This window comes from Rhea pennata, chromosome 1, assembly GCF_028389875.1.
Source record: "Rhea pennata isolate bPtePen1 chromosome 1, bPtePen1.pri, whole genome shotgun sequence".
Classification (NCBI taxonomy): domain Eukaryota; kingdom Metazoa; phylum Chordata; class Aves; order Rheiformes; family Rheidae; genus Rhea; species Rhea pennata.
This window is the reverse complement of record NC_084663.1, coordinates 61892534-61913849: the sequence shown is the minus strand read 5'-3', so window position 1 is coordinate 61913849 and position 21316 is coordinate 61892534. Positions and strand designations below refer to the sequence as shown.

General features: G+C 37.2%; 1 protein-coding gene across 1 annotated transcript; it reads left to right on the top strand.

The window, feature by feature from the left end:
- Positions 1-1445: 1445 nt before the first annotated feature.
- DRAM1 (DNA damage regulated autophagy modulator 1) lies at positions 1446-18739 on the top strand. Its single transcript, XM_062569677.1, has 7 exons — positions 1446-1576; positions 6200-6267; positions 7028-7170; positions 11119-11296; positions 14712-14770; positions 16981-17073; positions 18695-18739. The coding sequence occupies exons 1-7, from the start codon at positions 1446-1448 to the stop codon at positions 18737-18739; spliced, it is 717 nt and encodes a 238-aa protein (XP_062425661.1).
- The last annotated feature ends 2577 nt before the right edge of the window (positions 18740-21316 follow it).

Genomic DNA, 21316 nt, shown 5'->3' with positions numbered 1-21316 from the left:
AGTAAAAAGGCAAAGAAACCTGATGTTGAAGGAAAATTTTTTAAAATTTTAAATCAATATAATGAAAACAGCTCAAATATTGATTCTAATTCATTATTTCTGTTTTTTTAGCTTAAAAAGAAATAAAACTCTTCTTGCAACCATGAGTTTCTGCCACTCAAAATTATTACAAGACAGATTACCTGTGGAAAGCCTATGTATCTGTTTGTTTCTTCAAACCTTTGCTTTTGCTATACCTAAAATACAGCTTCCGAGTAGTATGGAAATATTAGCCCATATAAGAAGGGACATGGTTTTTCTTTTTAACTTGCTTTGATGTAATCATTAAGTGTCAGAGATTATTGAGTCAAAATTATACATTAAGGATTTGAGCAACATGCTGCTGCCAAAAGGCTTAGGATATTGTGTGCCCCCAGTCTTAAGGGCAGAAAAAAAATGCGGGATTCTGTATTTAGACCAATATACACTCTTTTAAAAAAGTCTGTTCACTAAATTTCTATCTCACTTCCAAATACCTTCAAAGTGCCAGCTTCTAGCTTGCTAAGCTTCCACTGCAGGGAACGTATATTGAAGATAGGAAGACAGCAGTTACATGAAATGTCCGTGGACATGAAGGGAACGTGGAGTATGCACAAATTTTTCCTTTTCTTTCAAAATGACAATCATGCACTTGCATGTTAATTAGTCTGGATTTCACTTAAATAAGAGCAGTCAAAGCAAAGCGAGACAAATCGACGGACTGGTCACTGCTTCACGTCAGAACAAAGTGAAGCTGTGGAACGCGGCACGACTTTGAATTAAACCATGTTTCCCCCTAAACCTCTCAAAAAGTGAATCCCCAAAGGCTTTGCAAATCTCGGCGTGTCTGGAACGAAGCCGCCCGAGGCGGATAAGTTCTGTACCGCGTGGGATTTCAAAACGAAAGCTTTAAAGAGCACGACCGGGCTTTTGCGCCTCCCGGGCCGGGCCTCCTTCCCGGCAGGACAGAGGCTGTGGGTCGGGTGCGGGCAAACCTGCCGCTGTCCGAGCACGCTGCCCCGACAGAGGAGCCGCCACCAGGCAGGGCGAAACGGGGCCGTGCCGGCCGGCCCCTCGCTCCCCACCGCCCCGGGCGGCGGCCGTTAGCGGCCGTTGGCGGCCGTTAGGCGCGGCGGGCGCGGCAGGGGGCAGCGCGGCGGCTGCCGCAGGGCGGGAGCGCTGAGGGGAAGCGAAAGTGAAGAGGGCGGGCGGCGGGCAGGGCGCGGGGGATCCCCGGGGCCGGCGCCGCCGCCGCCGGGCGGGGGAAGGCAGGCGAGGGGAGCCGGCCGGCGGGGCGGGGCGGGAGGTGTCGCCGGGGCCGCCCGGCGTGTCTGCAGTGTCTCGGCCGCGCTTTGTGACTTCGGGGCGCCGCCGCCGAGCCCGCCCGGCCGCCGCCGCCGCCGCCCGGGGCAAGGCTGCCGCGGGGAATGCGGTGCTTCATGCCCGGCGTGGCTTTCGTGCCCGCTTTGCTCGTCACCTGGTCCTCGGCCGCCTTCATCATCCCCTACGTGGTCGCCGTGCTGGCGGGTCACGTCGATCCCCTCGTCCCCTACATCAGGTGAGGCGGCGGCGGGCGAGGCAGGGCGAGGGGCGGGCCGCCCGGGGGCAGCGGGCGGCCGCCGCAGCCGGGAGGTGCCGAGGGGCGCCGGCTCCGCGGAGGGGACCTCCTCCTACTCCGCTCCGTCGAGCCTGGGGGCTCCCAGCTCGGCTGGGATCATACCTGTAACGCTCACCCCCTCTCTGGGAGCCACTGGAAAGTTTAGGTCTGTGGTCGAAGTGAGATGGTGCAAATGGCAGTGCAGCCCACAAGAAAGCTGACCTTCCTTCAAAGCGAGCCAAAGCAAGCTGAGCTTCGTGCTTGCTCTTAGCAGAACTTTCTGAGGTAAATTATCTGGCCAAACCTGGACTTGGCTCTCAGAAAGCTTTGTTCTTGTCCATTCACAACTACCGTACTGCTTTATCTGCTGTGGCTGCAGTTACGCTCCTCTGTGGAAGTTCACGCACAGTATTACTGACACAGAAGTGCTTATAACCCGTGCAATTTATCCCATGGATAGCAAGGAAAGTTAACCATCTAATATAACCGTGTCCACACTCGCAGCTTGCGCTCAGAAGGACTGTCAACTGAATTTGACAAATGATGTTTCTTATTGTTGCAGTGTAAGTCCAGTCCTCGAATAAAATGTATTAGCAAACTGGATACTTTTTTCCTGTACAACTGTTCTTTACATAGAATAGTATAGATATGTGTAGCATAGATGTGTTGACTGTAAGTGTGATTCTTTTCAAAGAGCTAGCCTAACCTGCAAGCTGCAGCTCTGTAACTGATGAAGTTGTCCTATCTGTCACAGTTACAGAAATACGAAGCTGTGTGCCAGTACAATCTAACTGAAAAAAAAAAAAACATTCTTATCTTTGAACTAAGAAATCACAAGAAATATCCACATGCCCTTGTAAAAACAACACAAATGAGACCATGTTGGTGATTAAAAAATTTCAGACCCTCTTGTTTTACTAGTAAAAAGTTTTAAATAAGGCAAATGTCATGTGTATTTTAAATCTTTTTAACACAAAAATTTGATGAAGCGTATATCTTGACAGTTGGTGAACTTCCAAAGGCAACTAAGCTTGGTAGAAGGTGCATGTAATACACTTGGGAATAATATGATGGATCCTGATGAATAGTTTGACCAATAGTCATAAAGTAATTCATACTCTTATTTTATAAGTCATTGCCTTAGCTTAAAAAGCTGAATCACAGAATTAAGAACATAATCTAGTGAAGACTTTGATAAAAGAGAAAGAGGAAGAATGTTGCAAAATTTCAGTTGTGTAATATCTTAAAAAGAACTTTAAAAATAAAATGAAGTTTGTGTGGGGGAACTCCAGTCAGACAAAGGAGAAATACACTGACAAGCTTTAGTTCAACATTTCTGAAATTCTTATTTAGATTCCTCAAGTACTTTGGAATTACTTTCAGGTAATTTGTTAATTTTGTTTATTTACCATATAACAGCTGTCACCATGAGAGAAAGGCCACATCTACTTTTGTCATGGAGACTGCGCTAATGTCTTACCAAATAAACCATATAAATACATTTCTGTGTAGACAAAAATTAATATATTTTTAGATATTCTTGCACCTGAGGCCTAAAAGAGGTTTTGGTTGTGCCCAGATAAGCTTTCTTTTTTCTTTTCTTTTCTTTTCTTTTCTTTTCTTTTCTTTTCTTTTCTTTTCTTTTCTTTTCTTTTCTTTTCTTTTCTTTTCTTTTCTTTTCTTTTCTTTTCTTTTTTCTTTTCTTTTCTTTTCTTTTCTTTTCTTTTCTTTTCTTTTCTTTTCTTTTGAGATACTCAAAATCCAAACTAATCCTGGATGTGCCACAGTGACTATTTGGTGGTTTGAATTTTCAGTGAAAGATTTAAGGGGATTTTCCAAAAGATAATCGCTGTCAGTTGGTACCTCTAGATCAGTCAGATCCCTGTAGGCAGAATTATAATCTGCTAATTCCTACTTTAAAAAATTTGGGGCTTCAGAGAGAAATAGTTTATGATAGACATTTAGAAAATTCAAAGTTGGTAGTCTTCTGGTGCTAAAACTACTTACTCTCTTTCTCCTCTACTTTCTTTCTTTCAACTTTTCAGAAGACTATTTGACTTAGAAAAATTTGCTTTTTGAGATGATGACACAAATACTGTCATTTTGATCCTAGGTTATTCATCTTTTCCATGATGGCTGTGCTCACCTATGTACTGTGGCAAATTAGATGAAAGTTTTTGTTTCATATATGCCATTTTATTTTTTCTTTTTCATTAAAAACAATAGCTATCACTGAATACTTTTTTTTTTTCTGAACTATGGACCAGAGAATCCTAGAAGCAAACAAAATGTATATCTAAGTCTTCATTTAGCCTTAGGGATTTTTTAGTAGAAAGTATGATGAGTGTGCCCTTAAAAGTCCAGTGCAGTATTTTGTAAATACATTTTAGGTATCATAAAATACTCTTGGAATGAAATTACTTGAAAAAAATGCATCTAAGATTATTGAGTTTAAAAAAATACTAATACAAAATTCCTCTATAAAGCTTTAGCTTGAGAAAAGTTCGATTAAAACTGAACGGAATTAAGTGCAATTTCAGGTTATTTGGATTGCTCTTATGATGTGAAGTGTTCCAAGAACTTCAAATGGCTGCTTTATTTGCATGTGCCAATTCCATTCTCTTCTCACCTAAAGCCCTCCAAAAGCTTTGAAGTGTACAGTCTGGTACTTAGCACAGAGCGGTTTCTGATTTGCAAAAGTCCTTCAAGACTGTCACAAGTGGCTCAGTTTTTAAGCAAAGTCCTTTGTCATATTTGTAAAAAACACTCCAGAAAGATGAGGAAAAGATATGAAATTCAAAAAAGTTAAAAATCAAAGTTAAAAAATAGGTAAAGGAAGCAAGGACTAAAATGATTTTTAGAAATGTCAAACAGAAAAGTGAGAGTCACCATATTGGTCCCATCAATTTCACCGCATGTTGTAGCAAGTCTTCAGAAAGCATAACAAGAAGATATACATGAACAGGGATTGCTAATGCTTGAGAAGTTGTGAAAACTTGTCTAAAAGCTTGGGTATCCCAAGCTTTTGCTCTCTGAGGATTTGAAAACAATCAAGTCAAAAGGAAGTATAAGATTTTCCTCTATTTGTTGCATCAACTTTTCATACAGAAGAATTTCTCCTACTCTTAGCTTACTCTCATTCTTGACAAATCGGTTTAGCAACTGATTACACAAACACTTCTTTAACATACGTGGAGACTGAGAGTGTTCTTAGAAACTAAATCCTTTAATATGTTCTTGTTTTCTGGCATGAATAAACAATTTTTTTTAAAAGTTTCTTTAAAAATGGTTAGCAATTTAGAGTGCTTTATTTTTTGCATGCTACAGCTCAGATGTTCATTCTGAGTACCTGTCATTTTGACTGCAGTAAGTGATAGGTTCAGATACATGGCACTGAAAAAATAATCTAGCCTGCCTGTTGGAATCAGCAGGATTTATCTTCTCAAAACATGCAAAAAGTCTTTAGCTGGTATCTAATTATCCCATCAGATGCCTAAGAAAAAGTTTAATTCTCTGAGCCTTTGCTGTTTCCACCTAACTTTGCCATTAGCTAATATCCTTACCAGTTTAGGTTTCTGACAATAAAGTTCCTTGGATGCATCTGTTTATATACACATGACCATGCCTCTTGGTGTTGGTGACTAACTGAGAACCCAGCTCACATCTGAGCTCTATAAGGATTTACAAACTACTGATGACTTGGCTGTCAGAGCTTGACCTGATAGATATTCTCAGACTGGCTGCACCTTAGACAAGACACAATAGGACAAAGAGGCTATGGTATTGCACTTATTCCTATTACAACCGAGCACTCACCTAGTGTGAAAAAATCCTGCTTGAGGGGACTTGAACCCTCATATTCCCAAAAGCATGCACTTCCCACTAGGCAAGAGCATTCTCTGGTATGGGTATTTGTGTGGGTGTTTGCCCATATGCAGGGAAAAACATAAAAAGATTCTCTGAGTGTCCTTTGCTGAGGATGTTCCATTTTCTATATAACATGTATTTTCATTAGATATGTACATATGTATGCATACATATACGTTCTGTAGATACTCTCACACTCATGCTTCATCTGTCTGGTCCAGTGAACTTCCAGCTATTTCCTGCAAAGGGGAACAGCTTTAACAGAAAAGACTTAACAGCACCTCAGGCTTAGAGTACTCTTAAGCTATATCTACATTAGTAAATTAAACAATGCCTAGGAACATTCCTAGGCATTGGAATGCAGTTGCTCTCCTGGGGTTAAATCCTCTTAAATCAGAAAATTAAACTCAGTTCTCTAACATTTTAATATGTCATTTATGTAACCATTTCTGTCATTTGTGAGCAAAGTATCCCAATCCATCACATCTCTACACACTACATACAGAAAAGGAAGAATACAGCTCAAATACTATTCTCTAAAACGGTATTTTCTTTCTAAAAAGATTCAGTAATACAAATAAAGCTTAAGTATAAGGTGTGCAACATTCCAATTCATATGTTTACAGCACTTCACAGGTGACATTACTCTTGGGGTTTTCATTTGTGTTTCATAGATTTCAATTAACTTTTAATTTCTTCTTTCTCTTCTTGCTTTAGTGACACTGGAACTAAACCTCCAGAGAGTGGTATCTTTGGTTTTATGATTAATATTTCATCACTCTTAGGTATGTATAATGTACTTGATCTGAATACAACAGAGAAATGAAATCTAGCAAAAGCTGTCTGCTTATATTGCAGTCCACACAAAATTCTGCAAAAATAAGTACTCCACAAAAATAAGTACTCCACAGATTTCTGATAATGTCATCCAGATGAAAGTGGTATCCAGAGGGCCAGTTCCTTGCAGCCAGTAAGCGAGGAGATGTTCAAAGCATTTCTCCTGTCTCCTAAGAGTGTCTCATCAGTGCAAAGTAGTCAATGCAGCTGAAAATAAGTGGAAGAGAGATGGCATAATTGTTTTGCACCAACTGTATATCTGACATTGGGAGACATTAGGTTATAGGGTACCGTACAAAAGGGGAAAACAGTGGTGGAACAATGCTTGGCTTCCTCTGTGAGATGCTTACTCTTCCACTAAATATCTACAGAATCTGAATCAGGAAGTATGGGATTTCCTCTTCACTTTTGGGGAATGGAGGATAAAAAACTGTGTAACACTGTGTACTTGTATTACCTAAATAGCATTCATGGAAAATTAAAATCCAGTATTTTACCTTCTCTAAGGGTCTCATTCAGGCACAATGACTTGGTGTGTTATGTATAACATCTTAGTGCCTTGACAGAGTTACCTGATTTATTTTTTCCAACTGTAGATAGACTGAAGCAAAGTTTTGTATTGTCAGACTGTTAGAGTATTGTTCTTTATAGAATCCAGTGTAAGAGATACATGATCACTGAGCAAAATATGTTTTTTTGGTTTTTTAGGTGTAGCTACAATGTACATCAGAGCTTTAATTATAGAAAAGCAGAATGAGTCATCACATTTTATTAGTTCTTCATTCAACATACTTTCATTGTGTATTGGATTGATGGGTTGTATTGGAATGGCCATTGTTGCTACTTTTCAGGTATGATCATAAATTTCAGATCATAAATAAAGTTTAATTTGTTTTAGCAGTTCAACAACCAAATAGATTGGAATGGTTAACATTATCCCAGTGTGAATGCTTGTCAAAAAGAGTAAGAATGTCTTACTCCTGACTTAAGTAGCCTTAAAAAGGCAGATTTGTTTTTTCCCTGCAAACTAGATTTTTTGCTTGTATGGCAATGCCAATATGGAGTTTTGTGTGTGCTTATCTTGTAACATATCTGTACCAGAAAATATCTTACTAGAGATGCTTTTACTGCAAATTTTTTTACTATAATAAAAATCAGTAATTTTTATTAAGAAAGTTTTAATATAAAAAGCTTCTGATACTAACAGTTTAGTTTGCTTACAGTCAGCTAGGATAGAATAAGTCAGATTAGCAAACCCGCCTTTATTTTTACATACATAGTAGTGTACACACTAGCAGCATTTTCTATAGAATAAACTAGATGTAGCTGACATGTTAGCACTTTGAACACAACATTAGCCCCTTGTTCTGAGCTTGGAGGAGTTGGGTTAACCATTAATTCTTTTGATCGAGCCATTTAGAATTGCATCTTACTTTGCCAGAAGGGGTAGGATATCTCATTATAAATCAGAAAGAGAATCCAGTCATCGGTGTCTGAAATAAAATTCAGTGGAGAGAGAAAATGCTAACACAAAGGATTCCTTTCACCTTTTCTAGTGAGCAAGCATGTAATAAGGTGGATTATATCTAACACACGAAAGAGGTTAGGACAATTCCACTGAAAAATTCAACTCAGAGTCAAGTCAAGTTTAACTGGCAGATAGTATAAGGTGTTTCCTTTAAAACTATGGAATCTATGGCAATGACTGTTTTATTTCTTTTAAAGGATTGTCTACCATGCAGAGCTTTTTGGTAAATACTGTTGTGCTCATATAGTGTGCTGACAATGAACAGTTATCTATAATGAAGGATCTGAGAAGGCTAGTAGTAGGCAACCACAGAATGCTAAGGAGAAATTGAAAACAAAGATTCTCAGGGCTTCAGCAGCCAGTATAATTTTGCATGTAGTTGACATGGTATTTTCAAACAAAAAACTCTCAACCTTAGACTGATATCTTACTCTTTTTAATCTTATCTCTGGGCAGCGTGTGGATAGCAAACGCAATAGGTGCTCCCTATTGTGTTCTACTTTTAAAGTATTTGTACTCTTACTGATTAGATTTATATGTGGCACAAAAAAATCACTTGTTGGGTGGACAATGCCAGTTGACTGAAATAGAAAACAAACCCTGCTAGAGTAAGAAAAAGACAAATCAAATATGCCAAATAGTTTTAGAGAGTCAGGGAAGTTGAAACTGCGATCGTAAAGTTTCAAGAGGGGCCCATTGGCAGTAATAATATTAATTCTTATCTATTGTCTGTCACTACCTGTTCATAGACTGCTTCCTTTCTTTAGTTTTTCTGTCATCTGCTTTGACCTTTGTATGGTAGGTGCAGCTTGTAGAAGAGTTTCAGAACACAATAAGGCTCTAATCTAGCTAAGAATATAACCTAGCAAATTTTTAAGCATGCCTGATTGGCTGGGAAGATGGAAATGGCAGTTCACAAGTTTTGGGTCTTTCAGATCTACAGTGTAGTGAGCAACTAGTAAACAGCACACTCTTATCCTTATTTACTAGTAGAAGAACTGAGACATGGAGAGGCTGTGGGGTTTATTAAAGGTCAGGAAACCAAAGCAGAGTTGGAATTAGAAGTTATGTTTCTTTAGCATTCAGCCTGGTCCCTGTAACCAGTGGGTCATGCAGGAAATTAATTTCTGTGTGCACATTTACTTTTCCCCAGCTGGTGAGCTAATTCCATATCTGAGTACTGTAATAGAGCTGATTGACTCTATGGAGTGGCAGTTTGTTTTCTCTCTCCCCAAAGCAAATATCTGGTTTGTTAAAAAGACTTCAGTGTGAAATTTCACACTGAATATTTAAGGTTTACTTTTATGTATACAAATCTAATGCCATTTGTGGTGAGTCTTTTAAGTAGCATAATTGTGAGGATATTTTTTCCCTCCTTTTGCTTCAAGGTAAAATATGATAGGCAACATGCGGGTTTAATAGTACTGTTCTCTGAACACTTACCAAAAATGAGAAAAAGAGTAAGAAAAAACACTAGCAGTGTGTCCTCTAAAAGCAAAAGAGAAAATAAGCAATGGTCATGAATAAGAAGTTTGTTTTCCTTTTCCTTTTTAAATAACACAATGCTTGAAATACAGAAATGAAAGACAATAGAGGAATGGCATTAAAAAGGTGATCGGTCGTGCAAGAAAAAATTCCCCAGCCCTTAATGAACAAGGAAAAGTAAAAACCCAGGTCTCAGTGGGTCTGTTCTTCTTTCCAGATTTCACATATGATGATTAAAAGAGAGCGCCCTAACAATGATTAGAAGGCTTAGGAGGTCTGGTGCCCTAGCTCTAGCAACAGATCACATGGTTCTGTAGTTGGGGTTTGTAGGGAAGCTCTGAGAGCTTGCTAGGAGCAAGAGTGAGAGCTGTGTTCAAAAAGTTCTGTATATTTTCTATGGGACTGAAAGCAAAGCCAAAGTTAAACTTGCCTAGTGCTTTCCATAAAAAATCCTATTGTTCCTATATGGAGGGCAAAAAGACAGGACAGGAGAATAAAATGCAAGTACAGATGAGAAGCCACTTAAATATCTTTGTGGGGTATTTAACATGCTTTAAGATTTGACAGAACTTAATACATCACAGAGAGCGGGGGGGGGGGGAGTGAGAAGGAAGAAAAGCACAGAGAAAGAAAATTTTTAAAAAGCAGCATATGAAGATAATCACCATTAGAAAAAAAAGAAAACAGTGTCCTCCAGCCAGGAAGGATATTAAAATATATAATAAAAAGATATTGATGTGTTTTTGTGAATCACGAAAATAGAACTTTGGTAGGTCAGATCATAGCACATGTTTTAGCACATGCTGGTGGCAGAAAACAGCTTTAAAGCCAGCTTACCTCTCTGGCATTGGATTCCAAGGTGGCATATGTTAGTATTTGTAATCTTGTTACACAAAACATTTAGAGTCAAAGAATTTCTGTGGCATCTTTGTGTGTTTTATTACTGGAAGTTCTACTTGTTCATGTTTAAAGGAAAGAACCTGCCATAGGTAGGGTATTAAAAAAATAGAGGCTACATGTAGTGATACAGGAGTTTTATCCTTGCTTTTTGCCTGATGGAGAAATTGAATAAAACCAGCTGATGATGTGGGAAAGAGTAAAAAGGCTGAATGTTTCAAGGAGTTGTCAGTGGAAGTCCTTCATATCAAGAGCTTATTTGGGGAAATGCTTTTCTTTAAAGAATTAAAGAAATTAATTTTCTGCCAACTCATTTCCTGAAGCTTTGTGGCTGGCCACTGAAGGGGAGGATAGAGCTATAGCAGTTTAGATCAGCTTCCATGAAACCTCACTGTTAGTTCAAGTATGGCTGCACAAATACGGATTCAGTTTTCAACATAAAAGGATGAAAATTTCTGGCAGAGGAGAGTGAAAAAGGAGGTAATGGAACCTCTTAAGCGAAACACAGTCTAGTTCCTGTTTGTGCAAATAGTAGTTGATAATTGTCCAGTTGTTATACAGATCTGTCATACGTGTGTGTATGTGTATATATATATGTATGTATGTATATATGTATGTATGTATATATAACTGATGTGTGCATTTCCATGTTCTGACTTTGATCTGATGACATATGGATATGGTATGATGACCATGGATATGGTTTGGATATGGTTAGACTAGTTCTTTTTTTTCTTTCATCTTACCTGTGTGGACTCTTGTGAGTAGGGACTGTGTCGTGCTGTTTGTTCAGGCCCAACATAATGTGGCTACAGTCTTACCAGGGTTCAATGACTCCTACCACTGTACAAGTAGTAACAGCTAACCATTGTGCTGATTCTCTTTCCAGGAGCTGTCGGTTCCCAGTGTTCATGACATAGGAGCTTTGGTGGCATTTGGCTGTGGTGTTGTATATATTACACTTCAGTCTATTATCTCTTACAAGTTCTGTCCGCAATGGAATACTTATCTTGTGTGTCACGTAAGGATGGCCATATCTATAATATCATGCATCGCTGTCATTCCTAGTATCCTTTATGATGTATATCACTGCTTTCCTTTTATATGATCATGCTTTTCCTTTTAAGTTAAACCATTGTTGGTAAAGGATTGCTGATAAAGGATGAAAATGAGATTAGAGTCTTTGCTTTGTTAGGGTTTATACTTCTGCTATAATAATGCATATAGCATGCTGAGACGCTCTTGATAACATGAAGCACACAGAATCACAGAATGGCTGAGGTTGGAAAGAAACGCTGGAGATCATCCAGACCAACCCCCCTGTTCAAGCATGTTAGACAGGGTTGCATCCAGGCAGGTTTGGAATATCTCTGGAGAATTTCTTCCTCATAATCAGGTGGAACTTCCTGTGTTTCAGTTTGTGCCCATTACTTCTTGTCCTGTCACATGGCACTACTGAAAAGAGTTTGGCCCTATCGCCTTGACACCCCTCCTTAAGGTATTAATAGACAATGGTAAGGTCCCGTCCCAGTCTTCTCTTCTCCAGGCTAAACAGGCCCAGCTCTCACAGCCGTTCCTCATAGGGCAGATGCTCCAGTCCCTTAATCATATTTGTAGCCCTTTGCTGGACTCTTTCTAGTAGTTCCATGTCTCTGTTGTACTGGGGAGCCCAAAACTGAATGCATTATTCGAGATGAGGCCTCACCAGGGCTGAGTAGAGAGGCAGGATCACCTCTCTCGACCTGCTGGCAACAGTCTTCCTAAAGCACCCCAGGATACAATTGGCCTTCTTGGCCACAAGGGCACACTGCTGGCTCATGGTCAACTTGTTGTCCACCAGCACTCTCACGTCCTTCTCTGCAGAGCTGCTCTCCAGTAGGTCAGCCTCTGGCCTGTACTGGTGCATGGGGTTATTCCTCCCTAGGTGCAGGACCCTGCACTTGCTCTTGTTGAACCTCATGAGGTTCCTCTCTGCCCAACTCTCCAGCCTGTCTGAATGGCAGCACAGCCCTCAGGTGTATCAGCCACTCCTCCCAGCTTGGTATTATCAGCAAAGTTGCTGAGGAGGCACTCTGTCCCCTCATCCAGGTCATTAATGAATAAGTTGAACAAGATGGGACGCAGAACTGAGCGCTGGGGAACTCCACTAGCCACAGGCCTCCATCTGGACTCCATGCCACTGATGACAACCTCTGAGCTCTGCCTTTCAGCCACCTCACTGTCCACTCATCTAACCCACACTTCCTGAGCTTGCCTAGGAGGATGTTATGGGAGATAGTGTCAAAAGCCTTGCTGAAGTCAAGGTAGACAACATCCACTGCTCTCCCGTCATCTACACAGCCAGTCATTCCATCACAGAAGGCTATCAGATTGGTTAAGCAGGATTTTCCCTTGGTGAATCCATGCTGGCCACTCCTGATCACCTTATGACATCCAGGATGAGCTGCTCCATCATCTTTCCATGGATGGAGGTGAAGGGTATAAAAGCAGCATGTTACTTTTCAGTTTGGAAGCTACTGCTGTATATCTTTGTCTTCCTGACTAAACCCAGTAAGCAAATTCACATTGTTGTAAGAAGAGCAGACTAACACCATATTTTAAAGTTTACCTTTTAAGTACCATATACACATATACTAAATGCAAAGGGGCAAATGTCATCCTTTGATACACATATGCATTCATCTTCTCATTGATAAGTATTTCTGAAGACCCTATTGCATCAGATGAAACAACATGCAATTACTAAAGTGATTAATTAATTCAGAAAGCAGAATATGATTCAGCATTCTTATGTCCTCAGCTCCTCTTGTTCATAAAAGTGAAATTCTTGGTTTACTATATGACTTGACCTATAATTCAGTGCAAGCTATCAAGATGTTTTTACTTTCACAGTTTCTCTATTTCCTAGTGGTGAAAGTCCCATATATATCGCATGACTAACCTGCCCTTTCTATTATGAAATTATGAAGTGCATTCATTTACCTGCTCTCTTGACAACACATTTCTTGAAACTGATTTAAAGTATAGTTATTTCTAGCAGCTTTGCCTGTGAGAAAAGATTAGAAAGACTCTTTTGTAAACTTGTTAGCAGATCTTTCATTGGGAGCGCTCAGCTATATATGTTATGATATTTGGAAACTGAAATTTGGACAGAAATGCAGAACCTAAAAAGGCAGGGTTGACAAATTCTGTACAGACATTGAAAACAAAATAGTTGGTGACTTATCACATGATTTGTGACATTGCATTATTTTCTTTTAATGGTAGTTGCAGGAACAAGTTGCATGAGCAGGGAATAAATTATTGTAAAAGAAACAACTTATTTTTAATAAGAAAAGATTAAGTCATAAAACTTAATTTTTATACAAATAAAACATTGAAATTTACAAAGTGATGAAACTGTGATTTGGTTATGAGCCCACTGTATGTAAGTAATGTTCCTATATAAATTATTTGTCACTAACCACTTGATCTGATCACAGAAACCAAATCCACCAAAAATAGTTTGCCTATGACAATTTTTTTAATTTTTTAATTAGTTGTAGAATAGTGAAGCATATGTAGAATTTTTTTCTAATTAGAATTTGAATAAAGTGTAGAAAACAAGATCACTACCTGTGGAGTGGGATTGAAATTCAGTACAGCAGTTGACAAATGAATCAATTTGAAATTAATTTTTAAGCTTCAGACTGAAATTTTGTTGGGTTTTCTCTCCGCAGGAAGCCTTGCCTTCAATGCTTGACTGTTTGGTACCTGATACCCTGTCTACTCCTAACTAACTGATATCCTGAGAATCTCATTTCCCTTTACTTTGGGATACGTTAAGCCTAAGCTGATGGTTTGGATCGTGTTGGTTGGTGCTCAACTAGAAGGCTTCATTAAATAACTCCCCTAGAGGCTGACTCAACACACTTTTCCCAGAGCTTGCTGGAGTCAGAGTCACCCCATTGGTTTTATTGGGCTTTAGGTGATATGCCAATGACAAAAAGTGATCACAGCACATCATCACATGTCAGCCATCCACCTGCAAGTTTTTGGTTTCAGCAGCTATAAAAGGGCTTTTAAAGAGGGCCTCAATCCTTAGCAAAAACTTTTTTAAAAAGTCAAAGCATCTGCTCTGGTCCTATGGAAACTAACATGTTTCTCCTTCTTGCAATGCAGGAATTGCTTTCCCAGTTCAGTCGTGAATGTGATCTAAGCTTTTTTTCCCTCCCTGATGAGAATGTCTCTCTTTGCCCTGTATGCTTTGGAAGAACCACTAGAACCCTTTATTTATTCAGAGATACATTTTGATTGCTACTATCAGTTACCTTTAAAAAAAAGGTTTCGTTTACCTCTTTTTCTTAATGTTTTGATTTGACATTCTTGTTGTTCATGATCTCCTGTATTTCAGAAAGGGTAGATAGGGAGTTTTATGAGCAGTCATATTTTCACTATTAATCATTAAACTTCTATAGTTTCCTTTACACTGTTTTTTTCCAGTGATTGTATTTGCTTCACAAATTTCCATGACAAAAATACATTGGATTCCAAATGAAAAGGTAAAATCTCATTAAGTTAGGAATTTAATCCTGTATCATATAATCTTGGGTGTGCTCTTACGTTTACCGACAAGTGTATAGCATTGCAAAAATCTCGGAGAATTTTGATAGTACATTATCGTAAATATCATCAGTTTTACAATATTAGTTTTCTGTTATATTTTCATTAGAAAACTATCTGTAGCTTGTTAAAATCACTGCTGGGCAAATCTTAAGATACGTATTCATACAACAAATTGTAAAAAACAAACAAACAAATAAACAAAACCCCCAAAATCTTTCTGGAATTGAGTAATTCTACTTCCTTTCGCAGTCACATTTCTTGAAAATGAACTTAATACACATGAAACAAAAGTGGACCTTCAACTTAATTCTGTCTTTTTTTTTTTTTAACAACATAAGCTTTCTCAGCTTTTTCACCATTCCTTTTAAAATAATCTTTACTACTGTGGTAAACATTGCAGATCTGATATAAGGCATACTAAAGTCACTATCAGGCATGTGAATCAATTTCAATGGTGTTAAAATGATACCTGTGGAAGATAATTTTTATTTTTGGACAAATTGTACCACATGAGGGAGGGCTTTCTCCAAAAACCAAGTTAACTAATGTATTGACTGTCCTGCCAGAAGAATTTAATAAAAGCAAACATGGCAGATGTTCTTAAGGAAAACAGTGGCAAGGCAGCTGTGAGATAAATCTTCACAAGTTCGAAATCTTTAGTAAGATTTATCTCTTTAGTTTGTTTTTTACTGGAGATGCAAGGGATGCAAAATATTTGTAGTGAAACAGATGACATATTTTGGCTGAACAGAAACACTACATTCTGTTTGTGCCATATTAATGGGCCTTTCTATGATGGTTGACTTAAAAACAGAAGTCTTGTTAGGAAATGTCAAACAAGGGTGGACATCGGTTTTAAAACATTGTGAGTGTTTACTCAAAGGATACTACTATTCAGTTCAGTGGCTCTGAGTAAAAGCTTTGAATGTGGGCCACTGTATTCCGCTTTGATGTCCTTCACATAAGAACTAAACATTTTTGAGGTAAAAATTATGCTGAAGCTATCTTTTGATCCTATCCTAATTGTAGTTTTCCTGTACTATCTTTCCTGTTAGTGTACAAGGTGTATTACTAATGGTAACTTATGCAACCTGGATAAATACACTCATTAGTCTCTAAAGACTAAATCTGTAATAACTTTTATGTAACAGCATATTGGGATGATTTTGATGAGTTGTAAGCCCTTAGAATATTTGTTAGACTTACAGAAAGAAACTTTCCTCTATTTGCTCTTTTAAAAATATCTTAAAAGCACTTAATCTGACTGCAGGTGAAGTGGCCTGACAAATCAGATTCATTTCCCTTTGAAATATAACAACAAAGCATTCTGCAACAATACAATTTGTTGTACATTTAGTAATACAAATACAATGAATTTTTCAAGGCAAAAATATACCTAATTTTACTGGGTATATATTGCTTGTAAGATTGCTACTTTTGTTATTGCTTTTTTTTTTCATTTATGTTATTGGTGTGTGTGTATTCGAATACTCCTGTAAGTAGTTGGATATTATTGCTTTATTTAATTATCGTAGAATTGAAACCCCTAAACAAAGGACCAGGAGTATATTATGATGTATGTTACATAAACACATAACACATCTCCCCAGATCATTTACACGCAGAAGTTAATGGATTCCTTTCGGTACTCATTTACTGTCTTTTAACAATCAGCTTTTCAGAGCCCCAGAGCCTACAGCTCCCAACAGATTTACTGTGAACTCCCAACACCTTCCTCCCTATTGGCATCCTAGGACTCTACGTAATTGATGTCCTGAAAAAACCTTTCAAACATTCATCCTCAGGGTTCACAGACTTAGAAGCTGTCATCGACAATAATAAATAACCAAATATAAAAACTGATTTCATGCGAAAGACTGAAAAACAGGATTAAAGGGGTGTTTGTAACTAATAGATTTTTATTTACATATACATTTCTAAGATTCACATCATTCTGAATCCTTTTTTCTTAATCAAAATAGTAAGAAAAGGATAATGCCAAAAGTTAGCAGTCTCCATATTTAAAAATATTTCTACTGTGTACACCAATGAGCATTTCTTTTTTTTTCCTTTTTTTTAGCATTCCAAAATCATTTAGCATAACTGTTTTATCTGAATGTTTATTTTATCTCTCTCATTCCATCAGGATTATGTTTATCATTTTGTGAGTGCAGTCTGTGAATGGATAGTGGCCTTTGGTTTTATCTTCTTCTTTTTCACCTTCATTAGAGATTTTCAGGTTGGTATCTACATATGTTGGGCAGTGGCTAAGAAGTGCTATGAATTTTGTTGTAATAGCAAATGCAATAGAAAATTACCATTCCTAACCAAGCGAGAAAAATCAAAGCTATACACAAAGAATTTTTTTCACTTACAAAGCTGATTTCTGTCTAACTAATGAACTTTTTTTCCCCTCAGTTTTAAAATACAAAATAAGTGTAACAAAAAAGTTTAATAGATGTCTGATTTTTAAAATGGTTCAATAAATTAATATCTTATTTAGCAGTTTTTAGAAAAAAGCCCTCTAAAAGTGATGTAATGCCAAAATAAATAGTGCCACTTAAATTGCATTTCTTTCCACCTGTGGCATTTTCTGTAATAATTCAATGCATTTCAGCCAGAGTTGTTTCTTTTCTTTTAAAAAGTTACACATTTTGATGTATATTCCCTTATAATGTGAAGAATAGCAAATACTGTATAAATAGTATTGACATGAAAACCTTCTAGTGTGGATAGCTGGATTTGCATTACAGATAGTTCAGTTTCTGGTGATGTACCTAAATCAACTTTAAGGAAGAGAAAATATTAGATTATTTAAAAAGAACACACCTTTATATCATTTGTAAAAGGCATGACTTGAACTTATTTTCTTCAGCTTTCCCTCTCCAACCCTTGCTCTTTACGCAGTATGTTCTACGTGCAGAGTTTCAAGGGTTTTTGGTTCCATACAGGAATACAAAATGATAAAAATATGAACATGTCAGACTTAACCTGGCAAAAGAACCAGAACCTCTTGGATATTGCAGTAGGAGTTAGGAGGATTATGGGATCCTTATTTTTCTCAGATATTTGGATATTCAGGTTCCCCATAACGTTTTTGGTTCTTTGCAAAAGTTGAGAGGAGACCTTAAGGTCGAAAGGACTGAGAACTGCTATTTTATATCATAATTACACAGATTAAATGAGTCAGTTGTAAGCACTGTGAATGTCATATCCCATAGGTCTTTCATGAATATCATTTATGATATTGCCTTGCACAAATCCCAGAAAGTTAAAAAGTATAAATCCAAACACTCGCATGACTGCACAACTGATGGGATCACATATTTGGCCAGTTGGTGCTCTGACTTTCCAATGCTGGTGATACAATTTGCAAACAATACTATAGTCTTCAGAATAGCTGAATTAACAAACAGGGCTGTTTCAAATCATAGATCCAAAAGTGTTCAACATCAAAAGTTTAACCAACTATAAACATTGTGCACGTAATACATATTAAAAAGCAATATAATTAAAATAAATAGAAAACATAGGCCTCATTTTATTTTACAGGCTATGAAACAGCATGAAATCTAATGTCAGTATTTGACAATGATAGATTATATCTTACCAGAGCTCTGTAGTGGGACAGTAGGATTTTTAGATTCCATCTTCTTATTGTTCTAACTACTCCATACAGAAAGACAAAAAATTAATTCATAAAACCATTTGAACACCAAATTCTGAGAAAAAATAACCCTTCCCTTTTTTAATTTCTCACAGAATGTATTTTACTTAAACATGTTATATATCCTCATGCTTTATATCACAGAACTATGAAATTGATTTCTTAAACTGATCTTACTGTATTTTTCTTTTAGAGAGTTTCTTTAAGGATATCAACAGAAATACATGAAGACTGCTGATCCTGGAGAAAATTATATTTTGTATAGACGAACATTTTAGGATTGTTTTTACTTACATAAAATGTTGCAGAGGAACAGGGATTTTCAAAGATGAAGAAATGCCATTAATTCTGCAACATCTACAATAGCATCCAACAAAACATTTTAAATACTAGCAATATTCCTGCATTTCCTTCCCCCAGCTAGGGCTCTCTTTTTATTATATTTTGTAACTTTTTTTGCTGTTTGATATATTAAAACTACTATAATAGAAGAAATCTGTAGAAGCACTTCAAAGGCTTTTGAAGATGTGGACCTCCTCAACTGTTCTCTTTTGGACATATCCATATTTTTCATTTGTTATATTCTGATTAGTGGGATTAGTTTTAATCGTGTACTTGAGAAAGTACATTTTTCAGACACTTCACAAAGTCTAAAGAGAAAGGAAAACGCTAAATTCATTGAATTCCTTCCCTGTTAAGCTGCAAGGACTATGTGAAAGAAGATGTGAGCAGAACCAGGCGTCTGTTTTAAGACTGGAAATTAACAGCTGGTGGACTGCAACACTATGCTACGTGTTTCTGACAATGGACACTGTATACAAATATAAATCCTACAAGTTTAAACTATACTGCTTGCAAAAATGTTTTCTAGTCATCACTGCAATGAATGTTGTAAAAGTCTCCTCTCTCTTTCCTGTCTATCCATTGCTGGCCATAGGAAGCTTAAAATTGAAGTGAGAATAGAAAGGAGCAATGAAATTATATTTATGCAAGACCTAGTAAAGGGAAATCCTACTGCCATTTGATTATTTCAAAACAAATATTTTGCAGTCTGTGTTTTAACCTGCAAAGATAGAATGAAGAGAGCCTTCACAGAGTCTTTGGGAGTGAATGGAAAATAAGAAGAAGCACTGGAGTCTTCAGTTATATGTGTATTTTTATACATATATAGAACTGGAAAAAAATCCCAGAGAGCTTCTACAGTTAAGGTATGGCATATTTGCTGCTATAAATTTCTGTGATAAAAGGATTGGAAAGGAATTTTATGGCACTACCTGAAAAGTCAAATGTTAGAAGTATGTGGAGGCAAAATAGTCTTTCATGGATGGATTCACTACCTCCATTTAATGCACTAACCACTCAGCTATCAATCAAGTTCTGTGAAAATTACAATTACCATGCTATATCACAATTTTATGCAAAAAATTGATGATTTTCAGTTGCTGATTTTCCATGAGATAAAAAAAATGCTTTCTTTGGAAAGCACTGTCTAAGACTAGTCATCTGTTGCTATTTCTTTTAATGTGTATTTTAAACTGTACCAAATTTAGCTTTTTCAAAAATTAAAGAGTCTGTGTTTTCTTTATATGTTCATCCAAATAAAAATAGTAAGAATGTCTTTTCACTGGCAGCTTTACTTTCTATAGCATTCAGGTTATCTTGCAGGGGTTTATAATTATTATCATGTTGAAAATCAAACCTAGTATAGATTGATGCAAGAATTGTGTCATGCTGATCGGGTGTCCTAGAAAGGGCACACATTCCTCAGAGTTCCAGGTCAGAAATACTTTTATATTTCATAGGAAGATGTATACCAACCATATAAAAAGTGCCAATGTGTTTTTTTTAAAGGCCATGTGAGAAAAAGACTATTTTTCTTAGCATATTGTATATTTTTCTCTCAACTCCTATACTTTATAACTCAGGTATAAGAAGCTTGAACTTGTTATTTCAAGGTGTATCAGATTTCAGCTCATCAATTTACAGTACTCTTTACAAGGATAAATGAAATCTGTTAATTTCAAGTTCAGCCTTATCTAATACTGTGTTTTTACAGTGACTCCAAGTCCATTTACACAAGAAAAGAATTCTTTGTTTTGCTCTGATTTAAATAGGAGTCACCACAATAAAAAGCGCTAATTATAAGACTCTGGGATAACAAACACTGAAGAAAGAGCATTAAACAATTCCCCAAAAAAAGATCCTCAGACAGGCTCATACTTAGTCTTTTAGCACCCTGTCTTCCTCGAAATAATCCCTATTCAGCCTGTCAAGCTTTACAGTATTTACAATTTCCTAAAGAGAGAGATTTTTTTTTTTCAAAGAAAGTGGCTAAATGAAGATAATATTCTTGCTAAAATTAAAGTGTTAATTCAAGCAATCAAGTGCTAATGTAGATAAACGAAATCCTTCTCTGTTTTTGTGCCTTATTATGATGCATTTTATATGTTACTTTTATGACCAAAAGACTGCATCATCAACAATTTACTTTGTTTAGTTTGTTAGGCTGAAAACATCAGCATGCCTCAACATAAGGATTCAGACAAAGGATTATTACTCTTTAATTTGCGTAGTGAACAAATACTGAAAACACTGATGTTTCTTTGGCTCCAGGCATCAAGATCTTTTCAATCAATATCCTAATTTTCTTTTCAGTTGAAAGATGAGCTAACATATGGCAAGCAATTAAAAAAAAATGTATCGTTGTTGTATCATTTGTACAACCTGTATCATTTTAGCTGTGGATGTCTCTTGTAAAATAATACTAAGAAGTTTGTTACACTCAAAGGATCTGTCTAGATTAGTACAGATAATA